The 22202-nt window shown below is 45.5% G+C and overlaps 1 protein-coding gene across 2 annotated transcripts in view; it reads right to left on the bottom strand.

Annotated features, from left to right (window-relative positions):
* Positions 1-147: 147 nt before the first annotated feature.
* The window catches only part of ABL2 (ABL proto-oncogene 2, non-receptor tyrosine kinase), a 48276-nt gene continuing 26221 nt past the window's right edge, over positions 148-22202 (bottom strand). For both annotated transcript variants that reach the window (XM_054165136.1, XM_054165137.1), the window contains exons 2-11: positions 12688-12858; positions 11181-11476; positions 10298-10570; positions 9400-9484; positions 7013-7190; positions 6288-6472; positions 5932-6084; positions 5732-5821; positions 4332-4505; positions 148-3802 (exon numbers count right to left, since the gene is read on the bottom strand). In XM_054165136.1, the coding sequence (XP_054021111.1) occupies positions 2109-3802; positions 4332-4505; positions 5732-5821; positions 5932-6084; positions 6288-6472; positions 7013-7190; positions 9400-9484; positions 10298-10570; positions 11181-11476; positions 12688-12858 (3299 nt within the window). In that variant the 3' untranslated portion in view covers positions 148-2108. The remainder of the gene's footprint in view (positions 3803-4331; positions 4506-5731; positions 5822-5931; positions 6085-6287; positions 6473-7012; positions 7191-9399; positions 9485-10297; positions 10571-11180; positions 11477-12687; positions 12859-22202) is intronic.

Here is a 22202-nt window from a genome sequence, read left to right as displayed (position 1 = left end):
GTAAAAGTGACTGGTGGGAATAATTAACTCTTGTTCCTGCCTGTCAGGTGGGGTGGAGGCACTGCTTGGCCTTCTCATTGCTTCACCTACTCGAGGCAGTGAAGCTTACGTGGTCCATTCCACCTCGTGTACTGCTCACCGGTGCACGTTCCTGCGTCGTGACACAGCTCTGTTTACCACAGACCTCAATGAAAATGAGGTTTCTCAGACACCAGCCCATTCCTAAAGCTTCTCCAGGCTCCTGTCTCACTCCATGGAACAACCAAGGACTCTCACTGAGGCAGCCCTGCCAACTTCCAAGCACCAACAGGGCAGTGCTCCTAGACAGGAAAGGAAGTGCCCACCTTCCAAGTTCACACCTGTGCCCCAGCTCATGTCTAAATGCTCCAACTAAAACCAGCACAGTTGCACTCAGATCGAGTTAAAAAAGCATTTTAGTGAAAGAAAGAAAGATTTAAGGTGCAAAGCAAGTGAGATCCTCTATCATCACCAACAGTAAAGTGAGCAGCAGCATGCAGGGTAATGTGTGTTTGGATCAGGCCTCTTCCTTTCCTTAAGCAACAACTACTTGAGGTCTTCCTCCCTGCCAGTGCATTTACACCTCAGGTGCTGTGCATACACACAGCAGACCAGCTTTTGGAGGCCACAACAGTCTGCAAACAGTGCTGGCAACCAAGGAAGACAACTTCAGTGACACAACTGCTTTCATTCTGGGATTGTCAGTAGGCACCAGCCATCAGAGACCACAACCCAGCAGGAGCTCTCTGAGGCAGAGCTACCACATTTGTTGTCACATCTCGGGCAGAGGAGCCCACAGTTTATGTGCCTGTTCCCTACTCCACAGCACGAGATTCTGGCCTAGCCTTTAAAATGCATGAAAAGATGATGGCTGTGGCTGCAACCTCCCTGTGCTTACAGACCTAGTCCAGCTTCCAGGGAAGCTGGAAGCCTGCAGGACCAGTAAGCACCAGAACAAACCCCAGGAAGCCGTCGGTGAGGTGTTAGCACTACACCGTGAGTGGGACGGGTCTAGGGAGCCCTGCAGCAGTGAAGGCACGTGGCTGTACTTTGGTTCTCCAGCTGGCCCTGCAGCACTGTGACTGCTAGAGGAATGTGGAGAACAGCCAGAAGCTCTGCCTATCCTACCGTGAGTCCTCCCAAGGATGAAACTGAACTGGGGAGTCAACCTGGTAACAAGTTAAAAACGATTTAGAGCTTAAAAAAGAGAAAACAACCAACCAACCCACCCACCCCAATAACAAGACTGGCAAGTTGTGCAAGAGCCCCAAACTACTCACAAAAGACCATCAAGCAGCACCCGTGCTAGACCACTAGAACTGGTGTCAGCTGAGTGAAGGCTGTGTGGCGGGGAAAGGGTATTCCAGTGGTAAGTCTGCCCAGCATCCCTGACGCTTCCGCTACGACTACGATGAGAACGTGTGGTGGATGAGGGGGACGGGAGGGACAAAGGGACAGTTCATATATTAACTCATTTTGCAGTTCTCTTACAGCAGCAGCAGCGCCGTGGAAGTCAGCACCGCCTGGGCTAGTGCGTCCGCTTCCAGCAGCTCTGAACGCTGTCAGTGCATTAGACCTTCCCCCAGCTGCACACCGCCTGCCCTTTCAGAGCTCTGAGAGCTCGGCGGTGGGCACCGGCGGAGCCCCAGGGCTTCTCCTTCGCCTTCTCAGAGGCCAAAGCATGCATTGGTGCAGCCGGGGAGGATCAGTACAGCCAAGGGGCCTGCAGCCACTCCAGGACTCCAGCTATCACACATCAGAACACACTTCCCAGAGCAAGAACCTGCCACCGATTCTCCTGCCTCTCCAAGGGAGGAGCAAGGGCCTTTCTTCTCTTGCCATACCAAGCAGATCAGCCTGACTAGGTAGGGACAAATCCTTGATGTTCTGCCCCTTACATCTTAGCTCTACCCTCTCCATCCCCTTTTGTTTTTTATTGAGATGAACCTGTAAACGTGAGGAGAACTCAGTGATCTGAGGTACTTCACATACTCAAGTATCAGTCTTTCCTTTTGAAAGCATCAGTACGGAAAAAAAGTCCCCCCCTCCCCTCTCCCCATGTGTGTTTCTCTTACCCAGATTGACAGTAGCTACCTTTGCACCACGTCGCTGATTTCTTGGACACAGGACAATAAGTTATTAAGGACGGGGTTTGCCCCAGGGACGCTAGCAGCTGTTGAGGACACCTGCAGCTCCTGCAGGCTGAGTTCCAGTTTGCTCACGGCTTCCCGGAAAGCAAATTTGTTGCGTGTATGCGGGATGCAGTCCACGTAGCCTGAGCAGTAATCCAGCAGCTGGTGCCCTGTGTCCACCAGCTGGCTGTTTGGTGTGGGCTCGGCGATGGCGCTGGAGAGAAGATCTGCGCACTCCAGCAGAGCCTCCTTGCTGATTTTGTCTGCGGAGATCTTCTCAGCTGCCTGTTTGGTCTTTCTTAGAGCTACTTTCGTGCCCGCCGTGCCGTTGGCCATTTTCACCGGGGAGGTGGAAGACGATGACAGAGGCACTTGAGGTGGAGGCATCACGGGCCTCCCAGATTTTCCACCAACAGGTGCTGCTGCTGCTGCCTTCTTACTCCCTTCGCTCGATTCCAGTCCGTGCTGTGCTCCCGCCGCATTGCTCAGCTCTTCTGCTGCATCTGAGCAGGCAGCAGGCTGTTGTAGGAGCCTCATCACTGGTGGTGGAGGTGGAGCACACTTTGGTTTTACCCGTCTGGGCCGGTCCCTGTCGCCGGAAGAAGTGACCTGATGCTCAGATAAGAGCTTAAATTTATTACCCTGAGAGTCTGTGCCAATGAGCTGCACGTCTGCTGGAGTGTGTTTGAGAGTGGGTGAGATTAGGACTGGCACTTTGTGGTTATGAGTGGTTGGAAGTATTGCTGCAGCCTTTACTGGAGATGACCACCCCAGTCTCTCGCCATCGTCAAGAGCCCCTTGCCGCGGGCCACTGTTTTTTTCTTTGCCCTTAGGAGCTGCTACTAGCCCTGGACCCTCCTTCTCCTCCGAGCCAGAGGGGGTTCGGAAAGGGAGTGCTGTGGCACCCCTTGGCAAGAGTTTTGCTTTTGGTCTCTCTCTGGTCAAAGCAGGGCCTTCTTCAAACCTTTTGGGAAGCAGGTCATTGGCCCTCCCTGTGCTCTCATCAGGCTGAGAGGAGGTGGACACTGTCCGTTCCAGCTGGATTTTTGACCTCTGGGAATTTCTGGGAAGAGTCATTGCCATCCTATCCTGCTCTGGAAGCCCTGAGGACATGGAAGATGTAGAGTTTGACCTTGGAAAAGGCTTTGAAGCTTCTTCGCTGCCAGCGGGTTTTCCTGCTCGTAAACCCAGTGTCTTTTTAATCAAGCGCGGTGTAAAGAAACCAGTGATGCCCGACCACCCACCGCCGGTGCTCACGCCCCCACCACTGCTGCTACCAGTGCCATCATCAGTGTAGAAGGTCCTCTGCACAACTCCCCCACCGTAGCACTTGGGTGACGCCAGGCTTGCGTCCTGCTGCGTGGGAGCAAAAGAGAACCCATCCACGTGCTGCAAGGAAGCAACAGATGAGAAGTTACCCGTGAGCTCGTATTTCTTATGGGGCTGGTTCTCCATCTCCCGGAAGGAGCTGCTGCGCTTGGGAGGTGTGGGAGCATTCCTCTTCTTCATGAAGGAGCTGAAGAAGCCACCTTTTCTGTCCCTGGTGAACGTGGTCTCTTTGGCATCCTCCAACAGGCTGCTGGGAGACTTGTCCCTCTGCTTGCGAGGCAGCGCTGGAGACCCGCTTGTTGGCTGTGTGCTTCTGATAAAACCTAGACAGAAGAGACAAGTGTGAAGCTACAAAGCCAGGCTCCATTTCCACCTCTATGTCCTGCAGTGGGCTTTATGGGCCTGCTCTATTTAGCTGCCCAGGTTCTGCAGAGAGAGACTGAGAGAGGAAGTCAGCGCTTCCATTTTTGTGTAAGGCTGGTGTGCTTTTGAAGTCTTTTTACTTTTATTCCACTTCCGTATGCCTGATTTTTCTGTTGTCTGCACTCAGAAGGTCACTTAAGAGACTGCTGAGGGGAAAGTGAAGTTGCTCTGGCATTAAAAAACAAGCAGCAAAACTAAATTTTAAAGAAAAAATACAACAGGATTTGCGAGAGGAAGACTGAGCAAGCTGCAGTGTTTTCAACCTGCCAGTAAACAACCAGGCTGCTGCTGCGGCCAACAGGGACACAGCAGCACAAAGCACCTTCCTGTGTCACCTTGTGCTGTCCTCTGGTTCCTCTGGCCACTTACACCTGCAGCAAGCCTGTCCCAGAGCATGTGGCCTCACTGCAGCTGTCCCAGAGCCCGTACCTGGTGCTGAGCTGGAGGCTGAGTGTTCCACGGTATCTTGTGTTCCTTCAATGTTCTCCTTGTTCTCTGCCTGCTTCTTCAGTGTTCTGGTCTTGGAGGGAAGCATGGGTAACCGGGGCAAGTAAGGAACTATGGATGAGGAGGAGGCTGTTCTTCCAAGCTCCTCTGCTACCTCTGTGAGGAAAGAAAAACACAAAGGGAGCAGTTAGAATAGAGAACAGCAGAGGAACAGAAAATCTGTGTCTTTACTGCAAACCCAAACTGGCAAGAAGAGATAGATAAGTGAGAAATATGCAGGCTATGGATTTAGCTCTTCCTCAAATCCAGAGGCATTCAGGGCAAGATTTTCATAATGTTTTCAAACCCATGTGCACCTTCATAAATGCAGCAAAACACCCAGTGGTAGGATCTGTACAGGAGGTCTCACATGAACTCTGCTCTCTGATGGGTTAAGGGTTGCTCACAAGCTAAATCCAGCATTTAATGTATTTGCCTCTCTTTTTAGTTAAGTTTCTTCCTGCTGCTGCTCCTGGGATCTCCCAAAAGTTGTGTTCTCCCTTGGATCTGGATCTAAGCTGCTTTGCTGAGGCAAAGCACTGCACCTCCCCATCAGAAATGAAGACTGTGTGTTTCCTTCCCAATGTCAACACAAGGTATGTGACTGAAAAATAAACAAGCCAGAAAAAACCTAACAGCCTCCTGCCCACAGCCAGGTTGGCAGCTGTGCAAGGGCACTTGATGTGCCTGTTACAGATCCTCCTTGGTAGAGTTTGTTCTGGTGTGTTTTTAAATGTATCAGGGAAGTGGAAGGATCAGCTTCATATTTAATTAAAAATTTTAAAAGCTTAGATATTTCTGCTTGTCTGCTGTCTAGTGTCACACTTCTCACCACTACTGACCTCCTGAGTTGGTTACACTGGAGAGCTGAGTTGCACAGATTCACTCCTGGAAGTAGCTAAGTAGCAAATCCAGAGATTAAGGCATGCTTTTTTAAAAGTGAGGACTGGCAGAATAATATTTCATTACTGAATTGCTGCAGTCAGCAAGGGATCATGACATGCATAATCTTTCTCTCAGCATCACTGACACTTCTTGCTCTTCAGTCTGGGAAACAAGAGGCTTCCTCTAGTAGAGGAGGCCATATTCTTTAGACTCTGGCATCTTAGTGCTCCAATGAAACTCCACTGTCTCCTGGAGTGCTTTACTGAAGTTTATTGAGTATTTGTGCAGCAAGAAAGAGAACATAACATTTACCCACTCATAGTCAAGAAACTGAGGAATGAAGCTTCCCCAGACTCTGCACTGCTGGCAGATGAGCCTTAAGGGCCCGTCCATAAGACACAGCACTCTGGGGATAACCTCCAGCACTGTTTCAGAAAGAAAGCAATAGTGACTCTCACCCTCTGAGATGCTTGAGTCATGGAACATGGTTTCAAAAGCCTGATGGGTCTCAGCAAAGGAAGGTCTGTCTGGTGGGTTCCACTTCCAGCCTGCAAGGTGAGAGAGCAGAGTAAATCTCAGTGCCTGAAACTGGTAGGAGATAAATTTTGATTCTGTCCAAGGAGGCAGCAAACACCCCACACTGAAAGAAGATACTCACATGCCCTCATCAGTTCATAAACCTTTGGAGGGCACCCCTCTGGCTGTTCCATCCGATAGCCCTTTTCCAGCAGATCATACACCTGAGAGAGGTCAATGCCTGGGTATGGTGACATCCCATAGGTAGCAATTTCCCACAACAGCACCCCAAAGGCTGCAAAACGAGGAAAACAAAATTCCTGGTCATAAGCCTTGCAGACATTTCTGGCCAGTCCAGGTGAAGATATCACAGGCTAAAAATGCTGTTGATCTAAGAAGTTGCGACCATCTGCTCAGGCCAGAAAGCAAATTACTGTCTAGGCTGGCAAAGCACAGCAAACTGAAAAAGAGAAGAGCACTGAAGTGTAGCTTTCTTACCCCACACATCTGATTTGATTGAAAAGGTGTTATAGGCCAGGCTCTCAGGAGCTGTCCATTTGATTGGGAACTTGGCTCCAGCGTGAGCTGTGTAGGTATCTCCAGTCATAAGTCGACTTAAGCCAAAGTCAGCCACCTTCACCACATGATTTTCCCCAACTAAGCAGTTCCGTGCTGCCAGGTCCCTGTGCAAAGGGGAAAAGCACACTCCTTTAGTGGAGCACAAGCAGAGCTTTAAATGCAGTCTTGTGGTTGCATAGCCTGTCCCTCTCTTTTGGATCAGGAAGAACTCTCTTTTTACTGCAGACAAAAGCAATGTGAGCTTTGCTTTGAACAGTGTCAAAAACTGAGTGGACTAATCTCAGGAGCAATAAGGTGAGAAGTTTGTTTCCTGAGAAAAGGATGAGATCAGCAGCTCATCACACATTGGTAACAGCTCTCTGGTATGGCTTTACCTGACTGGATTATAAGAGGACTTGGATTTGACCACATCTTGCAGATACATCAGAACAGGACAACGCCAATCTTCACAGCTGGCAGGCAGTTGTGCATGAGCTTTTAAGGTTGTTATGAAAATCATGGTATTGCAAGACAGTACTGAAATCAGAACAGCCCATGCATAAACTAGTGTGAGCTCTGGATGAAACAGCCCTAAAAGGAGGAATTCCTAGGCCTATTCATCATTGCCATCTGAAACTGTACCAGCTCAATGTGGCTTCACCTACCTATGAATGAAGTTCTTCTTCTCCAGGTATTCCATAGCAGAGGATATCTGAGTGGCCATGTAGAGCAGCACAACAGCACTCACTTCCTCTCGGTTGCACTCCCGCAGATAGTCTAGCAGGTTCCCAAACGGCATGTACTCTGTCACGATGTAAAAGGGTGGCTCCAGGGTACAGACACCTAGGAGTGAGGAGGACAGGACATGTGAATAAAGCTTCTCTTCCTTCCCTGCCTTACCATTACTCCTCCTTTAATATCAATTTGTTGCATTTTATACTGTGAGTTTTTCTCTGAGCAGTGAAGACTTCCACCTACCAGACCCAGATCTATGCAGCCCAACTTAATATTCAGTGCTTCTGTCTGTCTCTTCATCCACTTTATGGACAGAAAGAAACATTCTGTAAGGGTGACAGAGCACTGGAACAGGCTGCCCAGAGAGGTTGTGTAAGCTCCTCCTCTTCCAAGACTTTCAAGACCAGTCTGGATGTGTTCCTGTGTGACTTGCCCTAGGTAATCCTTCTTTGGCAGAGAGGTTGGACGAGATGATCTCTGGAGATCCCTTCCAACCCTTACCATTCTATGATCATAGGTTGTTATGGGTTGAGTTTAACCTGCTGCTGATATTCAGTACCATGCTGCCATCATGCCAGCTTCAAAATCAAAAGTGCTGGCTGGAGCAGTCTCATGGGGCTTGAAGTTCAGTTTCTTGTTCAGGTTGCTGCTTTCAGATTCAAGGTTTGGGGTGTTGGTCTTTTCTGCTGGGTGGGCTGCAGGTCAGGGGGTGAGGGAGTGCATTGGCTTCTGCTGCTGCTTCTGCATTTTGCTGTACTATTCTGCAAACAGGCTAAGGTAATTGTGCATCTTATCACCTCATTAAATTCTCTTTATCTCAGCCCAGAGGTTTTCTGAGTTAATTTCCCTCCTGTCTGTAGAGGTGGTGGCTTGTGGGCGCAGGCTCTGTTAACCCAGGACATGCCTATCAAGGAACTGCTATTTGTATGTAATATACATGAAGGGCCAGTTCTGTTCTTTGGAGGGTTACAGAATGAAATAGGAATTACTTTCAACACATGATTTGCTTTTCTTCCCTTTTCTTCCTTCACAAAGCTAAGGAGTGGCCAACTGGAGGTAGGTACCAGTCAACTGGCAAGACTTGCAGACTGAAACAGACAGAGCAATGCAAAGCACTCCCATGTGTGCTAGCTGGGTAAGTGATCAGCACGGTGGGACCTGCTCCTAAGGCCATGTTCTTACACATTCCTCAGATGACTACTTGCTACAGTCATTGTAAGTATGTACAAAGTATGTAGCAGTGGAGGAGAAGTGCAACAGGACACTCATGCCACAGCTCTGTGAGCATCCACTGCAGTGCTGCTGAAAGCCTGTTGATACTTTTACACAGAGTAAAACACAGTGACACTGTGCATCAGAGAGAGCAAAAAAGCATCTCTCTGATGGGAAATCTTTCAGCCTCTACTCCTGGAACCAGACAGGGCTGGGCAGACACTTCACCTGTGCCCAGTTTTTAAGTGGGTACAGAATGGTTGCCATTATTAAAAGCCTTCACATTCTTCTCATTTCTCCTTTCATCCTAGGCTTTGCTCCTGAAAGCAGCCAAAGTCCAGAGGCAATTACACACTAGTAAAGGTTTAGGGTGCTGCTTCTAGAATCTTTGTAAATGTAGAATTAACAGCTATGCAGACTATTCTGCAGTGGTCACCATATCATGCATTTGTCAGTGAGACAGACAGGGCCCAGCCAAGCTGGAGAGCCTGAAGATGTCTGCCATTGATGTGCTGTTTGATCTGACTTGCATCTCCACCGTCTGAAGCTCATGTACTTATTTGGTGATACACAGGGTCCTTTACAGCAGCAGCTATCTGGTTGTCATCTGCTTCATTAGGGACTGATTTGTTCTGTTCAGTGCAGCTCTTTCTGTCAATGTCTCTGATTTGAGAATTGTGAAGATCAGTATTTATTTTGCTTCCAATCAAACCTTTTTCTTTCAATTTCCTTATACTTTTTTTCCCCCTAAAATGAGTCACCAAAATAATTCTGTAAACCTGAATTAACACAGCAGAAAAGGAATTTGACCCTGGAAACTGAACCCTGGAGCACATCTAAGGCCAAGGGCACAAACTAATAGGAGGCTGGTCTTGCAGACTTATATAATGCCTTAACAGCAAAGCTGTCTACTGATGGAACTGACTACATTTGATGTTTTATTTAAAATGTCTCTTAGCTCCAATAACCACATAAAGGAGTAAGCTGTCAAAAATCCCACCCCATAACCTGACCTGATTCCAAAAGTTATATAAATACAGAAAATCTCCCATTGCTTTTAGAATAAACCCAAGCAAGAACAGAAAAAGCAAGGAATTTCACTGACCTAACAGCTGCACTAGATTTGGGTGCTTGATCTCCTTCATCACAGCAGCTTCTTTCAAGAACTCTTCCACCTCCATGGTATCTTCCTAGATAGAGAGAGAGGCAAAAGAAGGGAAAAACTTATTCTCACACCCAAGGTCTGCTTAACACCACGTATCCTCATCTCCATTCTGCTGATTTGATGTTTTTTACCAAAACAAGCTATAACAGCCCTGAACAGCTGCCTGGCTGACCTGCAGCATGGCCAAGTAGATCTGCAGTACCCAGAAAGCATGAGGCTCTTCTGTATGGTAGCCATTGTGGCCACATCAAAGCAGTTGTGGCTGGTGGGAGGAAGAGAAGCTGATTTTTTTTTTTTCCCCCCCCAGGAGCAGGGGAGAGGTTGTGGAAGATATTTCCAGCACCTTTGATTTGGTAAAGCTTCCACAAGCTCTCTGAGGGAAGGGAAGTGGACTTGGTAACCATTTCTACAGATCTGACCGGGACATTCCTGCAGGAGCTTGCTGAACCAAAACTCCAGGCTGTTCCTAAGCCACATGCACTGCTGCAAGTTTGATGTTTGAAAAGCAAACATTGTTTGCTACTCTTAAGCTGCTTAGGTTGCCCAGGGAAGTGGTGGAATCCTTATCTTCAGAAGGGTTTAAAAGATGTGTAGATGTGGTGGTGGTGAGGACATTATTTAGTGATGGACTTGTCAGTGCTGGATTAATGACTTGATCTTACAGGTCTCTTCCAACCCAAACAATTTTGTGATTCAAGCATGGGTTTTATGCAGATCAGCACACTCCACTTTCTGATACTCGTATCATTAGGTGCTATAACTGAGAGTGTTACCACTTCCTTACCCTCATCATAAATGGTGACTGAAATGAACTGCAAGTAACAATCTGAAATCTCACCTTTAATGTCTTCACAGCTACCGTGAGGTTGTATCTCTTCCAGACACCAACGTACACTTCGCCATACTGCCCTCCCCCAAGTTTGTGCTTCATGGTGATGTCAGTCCGCTCCATCTCCCACTTGTCATGGATGGGGGACACTCCATAGACAGTGGGCTTATTGCACTTGGGTGCTGGGTAATGCAAAGTTGTCACCAGTCCATCTGCTACCGTTGAGTGATGGTGCACTAGCTCTGCTAGCGTGCTGAAACGGCTTTCTGCAGTCACATATACCTGTGGGGAACAAGCCAGGAACCTGCTTAAATGAAGGCAGCTGGAAGCTCTCAGTAACACTGGAAAACTGCTACAGCAAAAGCATTCTAGCAGGTTTTAAAAACCCAAAAGGTAAAACAAAGACTTTGGAGTCTTTGTTCTCATGTTGCTGGGCAAATTAATATTAATCTGTGGGATTTTTATCTACAGAAGGCAGTTAGATCTAAGCTATTGCTCGAGAGCAGAGCTGGGTCCTGTCTTGTGCTTTTTACAAGACCAAAAACTGGGACTCTTGTAGCCAAGCAAAGGCCAGCTTCAACACCTCACACTGCTATTTGATCAAGGTTTCAAAATGTTGATCAAAACTGCTAGCTTACGGAGCTCTCCTTGCTCTAAGTGAATGGATGGGAAGCAGCTTTGCTCCCTAGCTGCTTTCAGTAGTATCTGCACTTCTTCCCAAGTGGTGCTCAGTGAGTTCCCACCCAACTCCTGGCATACATGTTCCTTTTTCACATTAATCAACCAGTGGACTTCTCTCTTACATACGCCCCTCAGTCTGCAACTTGGGATTCTGTACCACCTCTTAACACCTTCATTGCTTCTCTCCACAGCATTATGCAGAGATCCTTACCTTTCCATCTGAGGTGGTATTGATCCTGTAGTGGTAAACACGTCCTTCGTACCTGAGCGAGATGGACAGCTGCCCTGGGCTGCTCTCGCTCTCACGAACCAGGAAGCTGCCATTGATGAGACTGCTCAACAGATACTCTGCTGCACTGCGTGACACCGGCCCATGGTACCACGAGTGCTTTTCCAGGCTGTTCACTGGTGTGATGTAGTTGCTGGGGACCCAGCCCTGCCCGTTCTTTGAGCGTACCTCACTCCATTCACCATTCTGGTTGTAACCCAGGACTCGCAACTTCTCACCTGGCACCAGACAGAAAAGAACAGCAAAATAAGCACTACCTAACAACACCAATCTGCAGAGGCAAGCTCATAACTGAACTGCTACATATGAAGCAGGAGTAAAGAAGGGATCATGCCCCTCTACTTGGCACTGGTGAGGCCACAACTGAAATATTGGGTTCAGGTTTCAGCCCTTCACTACAAGAAAGACATTATAGGTGCTGGAATGTGTGCAGAGAAGGGCAACAAAGCTGGTGAAGGGTATAGAGAACAGGTCTGGTGAGGAATGGCTGAGGGAACTGGGATTGTTTAATCTGGAAAAGAGGAGGCTGAGGGGAGACCTCATTGCTCTCTACAACTACTTGAAAGGAGGCTGGAATGAGAGGTGGGTGTCAAGTCTCTTCTCTCTATCAAGTGATAGGATGAGAGAAAATGGCCTGAAATTGTGCCAGGGGAGGTTGAGATTGGATATTAACAAAAATTTATTTATGAAAAATCAGGCATTGGAACAGGCTGCCCAGGGAGGTGGTAGAGTCACCATTCCTGGAGATGTTCATGAAATATGTAAACATGGCACTTTGGGACATGGTTTAATGGCCATGGGGTGTTAAATTGATGGTTGGACTCAATTATCTTAAAGGTCTTTTCCAACCAAAACAATTCTATGATTCCGTAAGTATTTATGACAAAAGACTGAGGACACCATTCCCTAATTTACTGCACTGTGACTGATAAACTCAAAAAGCTTTCTGTAGCCCAGCTTTTTAGACTGGAAAGACCTTTTTGCCTTGGAGGGATGAGGTTTGTGTCCCTGAAGCCTTAAATGACACACGACTGAAAACGCTTCTGCAGCAGGTCGTATACTGCTAAACGTACTGAACAGAGACAAAACCATCTTGGGGAAATTTTTAATTGCTGATTTTGCCCCAGTTGAAAGTGCTGAATTCTGTTATCATCAATAATGTTTTTCCTCTGCCCCTTCCCAAAATAGGGGTGATGATTTGGAGAGCCTAGGATGGGAACAGCCAGTGTTGCAAAAACTGATGTCTGTACGGGGAGAACTGCCCAGCAGGTGTCTCTCCAACACAAGCAAGAGAGCGAACGTCTGCTTATCATCACCAGTTTAGGGAATCATCTTCTCTCATTGCTCCCACAGGACTGGCAGAAGGATTCTGCTGTTTGCTGCAAGTCAGTTTTCACCCCAGTAGCTGCTTTGCAATTCCCAGCCTTACCTTTGGTGATGCTGAGCGTGTTGTCACCGCTCGCTACAAAATCGTAAAGTGCAACAAAGAGATTGGGATCGCTCTCAGTGGCTCCGAGCAGGTTCTCCTTGGAGCTCCATCTGATGGCTTCATTCAGTGCCTGGGGTTCAACATCGCAACCATAGGGGCGGTGCAAGGCCTCTGAAAGAGCAGAAGAGGAGATAACCTTGTGTACCGCTGCAAGCAGATCAAAACCCACCACAGAGCAGAAGGAAGCTCTTACTGCACAATATGCAGGAAAGGGAACATCAGGTTTGCACATCCTAGATCAGTGCTTTTCAATCCCTGCTTTGCTGACTCTTACTTCTACAGCTTACTTCTAACAGGGCCTGGAGAAGGTGACTAACTGCCTATATATCAAGTAGCATGCTATGTATATAACATTTCCAGTTAACATTTATTATATTGTAGATACTTCTATTTATTTGAAGGCATTTAAGCATAGAGAAGATATGCTTGGTGAGATCAGCAGATAAAAGCACAGATAAAAAAAGAGTGAGAAACTAAAAGTGCTTTTTAATTACGTGAAGTACTGAAGGAAACCTTTTGACACTAAAATGTTCTGGTTAATGTCTTTATTGCTTTTGTGGCTGCAGCAGACAGGCTCGATCTGAAACTGACATTACAAACATAGGTGAGACAGACTAAACTCTGACACAAATGAGACCTACTGGTTGGGACAGTAACTGATCCAGTGTTAGCAGGAATGGTGGTGATTTGTAAACCATTTCAAGATTGTGTAAATAAGAGGTTGGAGACTGTCGGGGACAGAAAGCAGTAAGGGTGATGCTGAGTATCTAGCAGCAGTGTTTCTGAATACCCAGGCAGTTCTGTTTTTCTGTTTCAAATGACAACTGATGCAAACTTCGTAGTACAAGAGAGTGGGAGGAGAAATCAGACTTCATTTATAGATGAAAGAAAGAAGTCTCCATAGTTCCTGTGATGATGAAAAACAAATCTACATACACTGGTGTTTTGGAAAGAACTGTAATAAAGAGCAGAAATGTCTGACAACTTCATAGTGGTGCTATGCCAAGACTTTCTAACCCATAGAGAGGTTGCCCAGAAATAGATTTCAACAGTAAGATAAGAGAAGGAGTGATGATGTGGTTTCACACGTGGGCTGCTCAAGGGGGTAAATAAATATGAAGGCATAAATATTTTTTTCTGCTGACACAACTGACTCCAGTTCCCATCCTAAGATATATATTTCTGAATTCTCTTGTGGAACTTACATATGGAAGTGTACACTGTAAAAAGATTTCATCAAATGCACTAAGCATGTAAAGTCCTCTTTATATGATCTTTGCTTTGGCCCACTTCTGACGGGCTGAGAAGTCAGGCTCAGGATGTCTTTAAGCAGACCACTGCCAAAGAATGTGTGCATGGAACTGTCCCCTTCTCCACACTCTCATGAGATTGACATTTGAGAGGAGAACTAGTCTGTAAAGTACTTTCAGAGTAAACAAAGAGCTCAAATGCAGTAGAGGATGGGAAAACTGGGAAGTCACCAAAACACAAAACAGGAAGAAGCCTGTGCCAAGTAATAGGCAAACATATGCCAAATCCCTGTCACAGGACAGAGCTGGAGCCTGGAAGAGGAGGATGTATTGGGGGTTCCCAGCATCCACATGGAATTTTTCAACTGTATTGTAGGTACATGAGAAAGTGAATGGTTGAGGTTTGTTGTGTTTTGAATTTAAATGTGTGGCCTAGTGGGGTTGGTTTGCATTTCTGGTAATTACTCAGTTATCCTGCTTGCATAACCAGCTCATCTTGCAGTTACTGAAGAGCCTGACTCTTGCCAAAGTAGCCCTCCAAGCAGCAACAGAAGTGACTAGAGATGAAGCTACCAAGATGTCACTTCTTTGAATTCATTGTCTGCAGATGCAGTATTTGCATACACTTCTTGTTCCTAACTAGCAACTGCCATTAGTTTTGCAATACACTAACCCATCAGACTGGGTGCTGCCATGGAAAAGGAGAAACCTCGGTGCCTGCTCAGCTACCTACATTAGAGCATGGCCAACATCCCACTGCCATTTTTTTAGGGCTGGGTGTGGGCATATCCATGTTCAGTTGTTAAGCAGCACAAAAGACCACCAGTTCTATCTCTCTTTATGGAGTAAAAATACATATTTAATTAAATAACACATATTTATACTCCTACAGTGACTTGTGTTAGAGAAGGTGTTTCAGTGCCTTGAGCAAAGTCACTCAGCAAATGTGCTATACAAGAAATATGACTTACACATCTCTGCTGAGGAGCAAACCTAAAAGCAAGGCAGTGTTTCCAATAAATGTCACACCTTTCAGCTCCAAAATACCTTAATGGTGCTTAAGCAACTTCCTACTTCCAATTATCTATCTGCCAAAATGTGAAAGGCTTTAAACAAAACTAGATGTGCTTGTTGTAAATCAAAGCATATTTGAAGTTTCTTTCTCATGCCAGAGCAGCTCGTGAACGGAAAATACGGACAGCACAGGGTTAAGCATTTAGCAGGTACTTGCTGGGTAAGCCTGAAGCAGCCCAGTACCGGCTCAGCCTCTGAACTGCTGCAGCAAATGCAATGACCAGCCAACCCTGACCAGGCTGAGCCCAGCAGCGGGCACTTTGGCCAAGGCAAAACCAGCAGAAATGCCACCTGCTGCTGAGTGCTGAGCAGCTCTGCCCACACAAACCCATTTGTGGTGTGGTGCTGGATCACCAGCAAGGACTAGAAAGAAGATGTGGGACTACCACCAGTTCCTCAGGAATGCCTGGGAGGCTGGCACATGTTCTTAACACACACTTTATGAAAAAAAAGCCAGCAGAAGTTAATGTTTGATGAGAACCTCCAATCACTTAGCTACAGTGCTTCCCTAAAAATCACATTACCTGAAAATCAAATGCTTTTAAGAGTTCAAGTCTCACTAACTTCCTTCACTTTCATCTTTAGAGTGACTTGGATGCTTAAGTAAGTGTAAAGCTTACCTGATCTCTACCAAAAGGGAATTTATCAGGATACAAAAGTACTTATTGCAGATTATTATTGCATAACAACCTATGCTGCTCTGTCTGGTGTGGGATCTATAGCATCCAATATGTAAGGATATGGAAGGTCAGTGAAACATGATTGCATACGATTCAGTAGGATAACCACAGCATATCACAACTACTCCTCCTCCAACTGAATAGGCTGCAAGTCCTGTTCACACCAAGAGTAAGGAAATGAGTTGGGAAATTCAGGTTTGTATCAGCTCCTTTTAAGGGCTAACCACAAATCATATATTACTACCTCAATTTCCTATACAATGGAAAACTTACATCATCATATAGTGTACAAGTAATCCACGGTCAGGAGAAGAGGTTATGCTTCATCCATCTCCTTCCTTTGCTTTATTCCCACAATACAATTTGCTTCTCTCCGGATATGAATGCTTTTCCTACTCAGCAACACATAAGGGCTGTTTTGTCTCCCACCCTCTGCCGCCAACACTGCAATTACCAAGTTCTCTGGTCCAAGAGCTTAAATTTGAGAGTCACCTCAAGTGCTGAAGTGGTCTCTACTTCTGAAACATACATCTATGTAACTGCTCATTAAAATGAAGCATTTCAATAATACAAAATCCCAGATAAAAGCAGCCAGTCTCAGTCCTGCCCCTGGCTGGACTCGTACTACAAGACAAACACAGACCTGAAAGGATCCACATCCTCCTTGAAGCACTCAGAGAAGAAAAAGAGGAAAGGTCTAGCACAGCATTACATCCCTGAACACCATACCTGTGAAACTCACACCAGGCTCAGAGGTTTCCTCGCCAAGGCAGCAGAGCAGCTTGCCCTCTTTGCCATAGCTGCTAGACTGGAAGAGGACCGTCCCCATCATCATCCTGTGCTTTGCAGCAAGCAGAAGAGGCTGCTTGACCCAAGAAGTCCCCTACCAGCACAAATGCCACCACGTGCAGACGACCCCCACTCCCAAGTCTGGTGGCCAATGAAAACGTAAGTGCTGCTGAGCAGATGAAGGAGAGACTGGGAAAAATCAAGCTGTGGGTTAATGTGGTCATTAGCTGGAAGTGAGGGTGGAGCTTCCCAGGGAGTGCTGAACAAACAGAGGATGTGGGGACTGGATTGCAAGTTGAAACAATTTTGAGATGAGCTATAAAGACAGAGTTTTATTCCACTAACAGTTAGGCAACAAAGTGTTTGGGAAGAAAGCAAACAGTTTCCTTGGAGAAATTCCTCTCTACAAATTGCACAACAGATCACCCATTAAGAGGCCGCCCAGCCTGATTCATTTTTCCACTCCACACGTTGCTGGTGCCATTGCTACGTGAATCAACAGGAAACGTGTTAGTGAAAATACACATCCAAGAGATGTGCAAGCACTGAGCAAGGAACCACTCCTGGATGTCCCAGGACTTCAGAAAGAAACAGAAAGTAAGGGCAGTGCAGTCTGCTCAGGCTGACCTGTGTATTTGTTATTTATTAAGATTCATGCCAGCTCTCTGAAAGGACACTGTCAAATTACCCCTTAAGTAAATACAGGATTTGTTTGATGAATTCCTCAAAAGCCCTACTTTTCTAGCAAAGGCTGCATGGTTTATAGCAGAGCAAGTTTCTCCTAACATGGCCAAGGAAGGGTTAAAGAACAAGGCATCAGCATGGCAGCCTCACACCTGGGAAGGCACTGGGCCTGCAGAGGGGTATAAAAGGGAGCAGGGAAAGGGAAGTCAGTCAGTTGGTCTTTGCAGGGAGAGAGAAGCTGCTGCAGAAGCCCACCAAGACAAGCCAGCATTTCTCCAATCTATAAACTCCACTGTCCTGAGAGAAAGCCAGCTGCCCCAGGTGATGAAGATCAAACTCAAGGTAAGGAATGAGCAACCTGGCTTATTCAAAATATTTGTATTTTTAAAGGTTCTGGCTGTGGAAACTATATAAAACTGTGGAGATGTTGTGGTAATGTGGAGTTCCCCATAGGGCCTGTGATGTGAGTTCCTCTGTTACCATCACCTAACATGTAGAAACAGTAACTAAACAAAGAAAATGCCTTTAGATACCTACATACTGTTGTCTTCCCAAGCTTTTGACAAGTAGAGGACCTTTCTTTCTCCAAAACCAAGCTCAGTCAACACTGCAGCATACCACCCAGTAGTCAAGAATTGAGATGCTTTTACTCAAGAGCTCCTAGGCTTTATTTATTTTTTGGTTTTGCCTCTTGCAGATTGTTGTTTTCTTCCCTCTATGACGTGCACTGAGTACTCCTAACTACACTGGTACTAACCTTTGTCTACCAATTAATACCTAAAGCACAAGCAGAATTTGTAGTGACAGCACAGCTTCATATTCAGAAACAGGTAGAAAACAAACTTTTCAGGTGGGTCTGAAATGGTACCAGAAAATGGCCAGCTAGGTATGGACTTGTGACCATTAGCCTGAGCTGTAATAGTAAAGGTGGTTAACAACCAAGTGACTTTTTAGTTAAAGCACAACAGATTAGTAATTGCTGTCTCTGGAATGAAGAAGCATCAACAGAAAGTCAGGTTAGATTGATAATGTAACTTGCAAATAGCTCTCCTGACCCTTTCAATTTTAGCCTCTGTGAGAAGAGATCCTTAGCCAAAGCCTAAAGGCTGGTCTGTTAACAAGCTCCTGACAGGAACCCACTAGGGCCAGCACTGCATTATGGACAAGGAACCATTTGGCTGTAAGCTTCCTGCAGCAGGCAATTCTCTGCCTCAATCCTTCCAGCTACTCCTCTGGAGGTGTTTCTCATTGAGAAGGACCTGGGGTATCCCCACACAGTGTGTCATAAGGTCCTGTCAAATGCAGACAGGCAGAATAAAATCAGGCATCTTTCTAGCTTCTTTTACAACTGCTTTTCCTAGACAGTTTTTTCACACTGGGCCACCACCTTGACACCTGCATCCTGTTCCTATTCCCTTCACAATAACTGCACACTATAAAAATCTTCATTCTGCTATACTCAGCTTCCTCAGTGGAAGAATCCACCTTGCAGGCACAGCAGCTCTTCCCTGCTCTTTGGATCATTCCCTGTGGTACCCTTCAAAGTTGCTTCCTGAGAGTGATTACCCTTCCTGTACAACTTAAATTGTTCATTGAGAAGCATTTCTCTAGTTCTTCCAGTGGTGGGCAAAAGTTGAAGGCAAGGAAATCTTGCTGACCATGCTGCTTTGAAATGTACAGACCAGGGAACAACAACAGAAAAAATTATTATCCTCTGAACTGATGAACCAACTGAGGACACAAAAGAATGTGTACGTGGAAATACAGCTCTGCAAAGGTTTTGGTATTGTTGGCAGCAGGCCAAAGTGACTTGTTTGTCAAGGGAAGGGAGACAAAAGAAGGGGTTATAGGGTAAATGCTGGTTACTGCATACATTCTCCACCTGGTGTCTTAGCATTTTACATCAAAAAATCACAGGCTACAACTCTGTGTATACACATGGCCTTCTGTATTCTGCCTTTACACATGCCCCCCGTTCACAAAGGGACACCTTTGTGCAAGGCCACCGAGATCCCTGCATCTGCCACATCTTTCACCTTGATATTCAAACTATAAATATCCATACACAGACTCATTCCATATGCTTGCTTTTTAGACCACCAAATAATAGCCATTGGTCAACTGATAGCACAGAAAACAGCCCACAAGTAGCTAATGACTGTTAGTACAACTGGTATTTTCCACTGTATCTTTACATTACTAGACTTCAACATCTTTAACCAGCTTGCCAGTGGGAGGATTTCTCCCTTAATGAATACGAGGAAACAAAATTGATAACACAGCAGCAAGTTGGTTTCCTATTTTGCTGACATGATTGGAACAGTATCAACTTCTACAGTAGCTTTGTTTCTGAAGCCAAGTCTCAGCACTTCCTACTAACCCAAAAATACTCAAGGCAAACTACATACTGAAAAGCAAACCAAGGCTGAACAGACCAAGTTCCTGCTGTCTAATAATGTGGTAGCATGGAAGCAAGCCTATGAACTTTCTTCACCCTTTACCAGACTTCAGCCCTTACCTAAATGGACCACCTAGTCTTTCTGCTGACATGTGTGGCCATGAAAAACACCAGTGTAAAAGGGTCAGACAGCTCACATATGGCTTTGGTAAAATGCAGGCAACCTAACCAAATGCCATTCTAAGGTGTTCCTCTCCTGCAAGCAACCAGATGCTTAATGAAGTGGTTTGCTTGAGCTAAGCACAGATCCCTGCTTAGTCTTTGGGCCTCCCACAGAGTGGTGCAAGGTTTAAGCACTGTAAACAACCCACTGAGTAAAGCCAAGAAACACAGCTCCGAGCCAAGAACTCGGGATGGGCAAGGAATACGTTTCTATTTATGGTACCAGACTGGGAGAGGCAGAGTAGGAGGAGACTTCAGTCAGTGACAAAATTGCATCATGAACAGCTCATACCATATAAAAAGAAATGTTTCAAGCCAAGCTGGTAGCACTGTCTTGCTTCAATTATGAAAATCTGAAATCTAATAAAAGTGATCTTTGGTATCAGATAGATAGAGAGAGAAAGAGAAAACTAAAAGCTCTCCACACCTCACCTCTTCAGAGCAGATTTATTTTGCAACATGATAAACTGCTGCATATGTTATTCCCCTGGTTAAAGTGCTTGGTCTTCACTTAGAAGATGTGCTTTCTGGCTAACTTTATAGGGAAAGGGAAGATATGGTTTAGGGTTGTGCTGTTGCTAATTTTAATTGCTAGGACAGACAAATTGACCTCAACAGATTTAGTTACAGCACTGTATGAAGTATTCAAGACTTTGTCTACCTGAACATTACGAGAGGTGAGGTTTAAGAATGGAAAAACCCAAATAAATCAATGCTGATAGAAGGAACTGCCTGTCCTGTTTCAGTGGCTCCAGCTATCCTCCGCTTTTGTGATCAGTGCTATCAAACAGAGGCGTCTCTCATTTCTTTGCTCAGATGTCAGTGACTCATGTCCCAACCTAATGCAGCACTTCTCAACTCAGTTCTGGTGAAGAAGTATCTTTTTGGTGCAGAATCCAGTGTGAATACGTGGTGGGTTGAAATCAAGCTTAATTTAAGTATGAATCTGGAAGTCTGCATTCATTCCTTGTTGAATGCAAGATGCTGAAATCTCTTCATAGATCAACAGCTGTATGGGCTGTAAGTAAAAAAACCTTCTACCAAAGCACTTGGTAGCATTGCTGTTCTAAGAGAAAATTTCAAAGCAGATGAATTATTGATGATCTGCAGTACAAACTGGCACACTACCTCTTAAAATTTTTCTGTCCTTACAGAACTTTGGCAGGGAAGTGACTCTGGGATAATTGCAGCTAGCAAAATGATGTGGGTTTTTAGATGTTCATGAGTGGGTTTTTTTGGGGGGGGGTTGTTTGTTTGGTTTTGAAAAAAAAAAAGTACTTTAAGGTGAGGAATTCACATGAGCACAGAAGACCTGGACCTAACAGTTAAAAGGCACGACAGGATGTTTCCTGTCACAGGTACTGCAAATGGTCAGAAGCATCAGAATCCAACTACCAATTTGATTTCTTTTTTAAATTGTGCTTTAATTGTGAAGAACCAAAACCCAACAGCACAACAGTTAATTCCTAGAGTGAATGAGATTTTAATGCAATTTAAAAACAAACAGGTATAACTATAACCTCTGAAAATTCCTGAGTATCAAAGTGTTTGCTATCTTAATTACTAAGGATTTGTTCAGCCCCTATCGAGCCAGTCAGCTTTGCAAGGCAATTGCTGTTACCTAGAAACAAACAGAGAGACCATCAGCTCTAGATGCTATTACCTACCTCTTTCCATTGAGTACTGAGGTGATGAAGTTCCAGTCTTTGTTCCTCTGAATTCTGCCTATAGTGGACAGTAACTACTCCCACAATGAGTTTTAGGGAAAGGAATGGTCACTTGGATTTTAGGTAATTAGGAAACTGCATACATTTAGATCAAAAGTCTGTTTGACATTCTTCCTATGTTGAGGTAAGTTCCAGTAAGCCTCTCCAGTATGAAGAGTAGGGAGGATTAGGTCACCCAGTCCTCCTCCAGGAAAGGAGGGATGGCCAAACATTGTGACAGCTTACAGCAAGTCATTAAACACTTTTTTTAATCAGTACTTTGGGAAAGAAGTTGCTTGATGTGGATTACACTTCACTCCAACCAAATTCCTGAGGAGTCATTAATGCTGGCCGGATCAAAGTCAAGATATTATCTACTCCTGAGCAAATCAAATGAAAAGCTGTTTACTCACAGGGTTAAGACAAATATTTGAAGTAAGAGCTCTTCTGCAAAAAGACTACTTGAAAAATAGTGGCTCAACCAAGTCCTAAGCAAGCCAGAAACATCTACAATAACGCAGTTGAGCTGATGAGAGGTTTGCTTTGCAGGCATAAAGCACTAACTGATCAGACCTTTGAGCTGATGTTGACATAAATGTCCAAGCTGCCTTTCAGGTGACATAATCACATCTTATTAGAAGACTTACAGTAT

This window comes from Dryobates pubescens, chromosome 11 (assembly GCF_014839835.1).
Source record: "Dryobates pubescens isolate bDryPub1 chromosome 11, bDryPub1.pri, whole genome shotgun sequence".
Lineage (NCBI taxonomy): Eukaryota > Metazoa > Chordata > Aves > Piciformes > Picidae > Dryobates > Dryobates pubescens.
This window is presented reverse-complemented; position numbering and strand designations above follow the sequence as displayed.